At 36.0% G+C, this 4,857-nt stretch overlaps 1 protein-coding gene across 2 annotated transcripts in view; it reads left to right on the top strand.

Moving 5' to 3' along the window:
- Positions 1 to 4,857, top strand: part of LOC101847707 (dnaJ homolog subfamily C member 13) — a 336,952-nt gene that overhangs the window by 203,453 nt on the left and 128,642 nt on the right. For both annotated transcript variants that reach the window (XM_005092779.3, XM_005092778.3), the window contains exons 37-39: positions 853 to 927; positions 1,889 to 2,005; positions 4,232 to 4,411. In XM_005092779.3, the coding sequence (XP_005092836.1) occupies positions 853 to 927; positions 1,889 to 2,005; positions 4,232 to 4,411 (372 nt within the window). The remainder of the gene's footprint in view (positions 1 to 852; positions 928 to 1,888; positions 2,006 to 4,231; positions 4,412 to 4,857) is intronic.

The following is a 4,857-nucleotide window of genomic DNA, read 5'->3' as shown; positions in this document are numbered from 1 at the left end:
ACACACACACACACACACACACACACACACACACACACACACACACACACAATTGGGTAGATTTATATATGAGTACTGTTTTACATCTTTTAATATTTGTGTGTGTGCCTAAAGAAAGGTACCAAAAGTCGGATTTCGACCATTTTGAGTTAAGGGTTGTACCTTATAGGAAATTCAATGCTGAACACATTTAAAAAAAATTTCTTAGATATCTCAAGATATACTACTACTATTTAAAATTTTTACTGTTACTTATAAGAGTTGTTTTATATCGCAAATATATTTACACCGAATTTTAATATTTTAGCATTTTAAAGTCTAATAGTTAACCAATCGTGCAGTGAACTTTTGTCTTTTCTACTTTGGTATTCAGTTGACATCGATATAATAAATGGAATTCAATGGTAAAACATACCTGGGAAGAGAAACGTGCTTCAACAACCGATTTTATCACCTTTTAAAAGCAGCTTTCATTAATTTTTATTATACCCTTCCCTCAAAATAATTTTTTTTTTTAATTTAGAAGTCAAATCAATGAAAACCCTTTGAGCATATTGTAAAAGAATGTTTGATCTATCATTTTTTGTGGAAACACATTTTGGTCCAAAATATGATTTTTGTGTTTACCAGCCTGTAGCTCGAAACGGCCCGGGGCGACTTTTGGTACCTTTCTCTATGTGCACACACATTTTTGTAAAGAACATTTCTCCTTTAGATGCTTGGGTGGTTCATTAAAAACCAAAAAACCATAGTATTCATAATAAAAGGATAGTTGTTTCATTCTTGACTGATAATGACTTAAGATCCATGATAATGATGATAACTTGTGTTATTGACTGCATCTGTGTGTAGGTATTACAAGATGCGTTCTCTCGATGTGTCAACGTGCTCAGCCAGTCCAGTAAACAGGAGGAAACGGCTGTTCATGTAAGTGCAAGGAGATTTCACCTACTTTGAACTAGCTTTTCCTGTTGCCTTTTTTCTGCTGTTTGAGGTCACATGGCTTTTGGTGTGAAATGTCTTCTGAAGTGGAGATGAAAACTTGATAATGTCTTTTCCCAGAGAAATGTTAATAGATTCCGAACCAATTTTTAAATAAGTTCCTTCAGAACACTGTTGGATGTACAGTTCAATGTGGTAGGAAATGAAGGGCTTTGTGACAGACCGTTATCTCCCTTAACCACACAGGGTCAGTTTGTGCTTCTCCGGGCAGTTTTGGATCCCCAGGGACAAAGAATAGGACCAGATTTAGTGGTCCGTTGCCTATGATAAGACCTGGTTTGTAAATACCATCGCTAAAACGGAAATATTTCTTTGTACTGAAAAAAATATCACTGAATGTGAATCTACAATTAGTTTTACAAAGTGCGTCTAATAGAAGCAGTATGCAGAATACAACATAACACAAACGGTGGCGTCGTCATGGTCCTTGCACTTAACAAGACATAACGAATACCATACAACACAGCAGCATCTTGGGTTCTTTGTTGTAAAAGAAAAAATGAAGAATGGCATACATCATATAGGTCTCGAGGGGGTTAAGTTTTGGAGTGGGAACTGCTGCACACCGAGTATTGTCTAACAAAACATTCCCTGAACCAGTGATTTTTTTTACGGCCAGAATTCTGCTTTGTTGTTAACAGTGTGCAAATGGGTGAATGCAATAATTTGTTTTCAAATATAGAGAGAAAAAAACCTGGAAGAAGCGGGGAGGAATGGAGGATGAAAAGAATTATTTGAAGTGCTGTTTTGTTCCAGGAACTGCAGTACATTGTAAAGCTGATCCTAGAAGTTATTATCTTGTATATCATTGTTTATTTTCCTTTAAATACTCTTTGTCTACACGTTCATTGCTATACACTTTGTGTCTTCCATTGCTGGTACTCAGGTTTGCACACACATTGCTCGATGCTACGCAGTGGCTGCCCAGTTTGAGGGCTGCAGAGAAAAGATCCAAGAAAATTCTGCTATTATCAAAGACCTCTGCCGAATCCTCTACTACAAGGTAGGGTTTGCCATGGTCACTGCTGTTGGAAAGAAATCTGTTCCCTTTAATATCGTCAACAAAAGTTGTAAATTTCTTAGGAGAGAGAAAGTATCAAGACATTTTGCTATCATTACTACTTCAAATAAATTGGAGTATGAATAAGAACATTATTTTCCATTTTTTTAAAAACAACACTCGCACAAAATGTGTTCTATAATATTGTAATTTGGAACGTATATAATTCATTCAAAAGGAATTTGTTAGACATAAAGTTAAAAAAAGAAGAAACAATTTTTAGAAAACGGAAATGGCTTTTATAAAAACCTCCTGTAAATGCAAAAAGCACCAGTCTAAAAGATCTTTTATGGAAAGACATGAAATGATTGGTTTGTTTTTTCCTTTCATTTTGTTTTTAAAATCTAATCTTTCCTTCCCTGTAACTTTTGAACAATATTTCTTTTCTTCTACAGAGTTAAATTTATTTTTTTTTATTCTGAAATTCTGAGAACCAATTATGTCTATGTCCTTCTTTGGACTCGACACTTTTTAACGTTTTGTTCGTTATGTTCAATGGTTGCCGAACACAAGGATACACTCAGCCATGAGTACTCAAAGCCACACTTGCTGTACACTTTACAATATAGAACTGTTTCTAGAGACAATAAGGTGGAGGGGGGTGCCCAAATAGATAGCATTTGTGGAGTTGATATAACCTGAAAGGTGAATAGTATGAGCTTTGCCAAGGAACCAAATGTCTTAGAGGAAATGTTCAAGCTTTTCAAGACAATCGAGGAATCATGAACACATTGCTATCCTGTGATAGCTTCACAAACGGGAAAATTGTACAATCATAGATGCAGTTCTGCCTTGAGCATGCGGACCGTTGAGATGTAGGAAAGTCATTGTTGCAGACATTGTCTACAGACAGACGTCTCACGGGGCTCATTTTCCGAATTCTGCACCCTGGTGATATTGAAATGGGTGCAAACAGTGTGTGTTTGACCTGAAGTAGTCGTTTTATGTGGGAATTTTTTTTCTGATTCTCTACAGGTCCTAACTGATGCACCATTTCCACCCTTGGCATCAAAGAAGGCCTTAAGGGCACTTAAACATCATTTCTCTACTTTGTGCTAAACTTACGAAATGAGTTGGTTGTGAGGAAATGTTCAATACAAAAAGCTCTCTGCTTTTTACTTGTCTTAAACATGATCTCAGCAGGCTAAGGAAACTTGAGAAAAACTATCTGCAAACTTCTGTTGACCTGTTAGACTACTGAAGTCTGCAATATGGTGCAATCGTTGGGATTTTTAGTGGTAGGCCTAATGCGAACTAGTGCGTCATGCTACAAAAATGGGGACATAGCTGAAAATGGATTTTTTTAAAGCAAAACTATTTTGTGGATTTATCTAAAATGAATATAAGCCAAATTTGTTTTGACTTCCAAATGTTGTGTACTAATTTGTAACGCAAAACTTCAGTGTGTAGGAAAATATTAACAAAAAAAGTTGTACTGTTTTTTTGGGGGATCACCCTGTATTTATAATAGTAATAAGTGCATTGACATAAGGTTGCTTGACTGAAGCTGTGAAAATTTTGAGGTTGTTTGTTATTTTTCACTGATGCTGTTGAGCTTTGATTTAAAGGTAACCCTGGTTGTATTTGAATTGAGTGTTCAGGTTAGATGACCTAGCTATGCACAGTACAATTTTGTCAATGGAAAAAAAAAGAGAGAGAAAGGAAGAGATTGTTCTGGAGAGAGACTAAATGTGTTCTGATTTGTGTCACGATGCCGTGGAATCAGGCGCTCGTCAATTTTTGAGCATGTGGAGTTATTGGTATCAACTGAAAGCTTATTCATCAGCCATGCTTTCATTGAATAAAACAGCCATTTATCTTGAATTTCAAGTTGAGATATTTGGGTTTGAAAGAGATGGGGTCACTTGGTTTCAGTGGTAAAATTAGCGAGAAAATGACATATACATGTATATAATTTGATAACTGTCTTTTGTTATGCTTAGAGGTAGTGTTTGCTTACAGTAGTTAAAGATTCCTCAGAACTCCTCAGAGCTGTCTTCTTTCTAAATCCCAGTTAGTGTACAGTAGTTAAATATTAACCTTTCAGAGCTGCTAATTACCTTAACCTCTGTAAATGAACATATCAAATGTTGAAGATCAACTTTATATTATAAAATCACTTTTCTGTCTTTGTAAAAAAAAAAGTTTTGATTTTGTGAAATGTTCCAGAACCTGCCCAAACTATGCTCTGTAGTGTGTGAGTGCATCAGTGCATTCTGTGTGGATTTTTGGCTGCAGACCAATTTGTTCCAGTCTGGTGTGCTGTGGCATTTGTTGCTGTACCTGTTCAACTATGACTTCACACTGGAGGAGAGTGGGGTGGAGAAAAGCCAAGAAAGTAATCAACAAGTAAGTAATGAGTGTGTGTGAGTGCTTGTGCATGTGTGTATGTTTGTGTGTGTGTATGTGTGTGTGTGTGTGTGTGTGTGTGTGTGAGAGAGTATTTGTGTGTGTGTTTGTGTATGTGTGAATGATTGTGTTTATGTGTGTGTTTCATGAACCTGTGTAATCTGTCTATCTGTCTTTGTAAGGTTGTATGACTGTATGCAAATTATGTATGTATGTATGTATATTTGTAGGTGTGTAAATTTTCATGTATATATGCGGGGTTCATTTTTTTTCTCCATACCCTTTCTCTGCTTTTGCACTGTGAAGGGCTTTAAGAAAAACCTCAAGAGTAGCCATTGGCATAGCTGCATGTTTTTGAAAGCTGGAGTACAGAAGTCTGTTTTCGCACTGAAAAATACCTATTCTCTTTTTTGTAATATTACTTTTTTTGGGTTTGTGGATAATGG

The sequence above is a fragment of the Aplysia californica genome, unplaced genomic scaffold, assembly GCF_000002075.1.
Source record: "Aplysia californica isolate F4 #8 unplaced genomic scaffold, AplCal3.0 scaffold00052, whole genome shotgun sequence".
Classification (NCBI taxonomy): Eukaryota; Metazoa; Mollusca; class Gastropoda; order Aplysiida; family Aplysiidae; genus Aplysia; species Aplysia californica.
The sequence above is the reverse complement of the archived record's forward strand: the minus strand, read 5'-3'. Positions and strand labels throughout refer to the sequence as shown.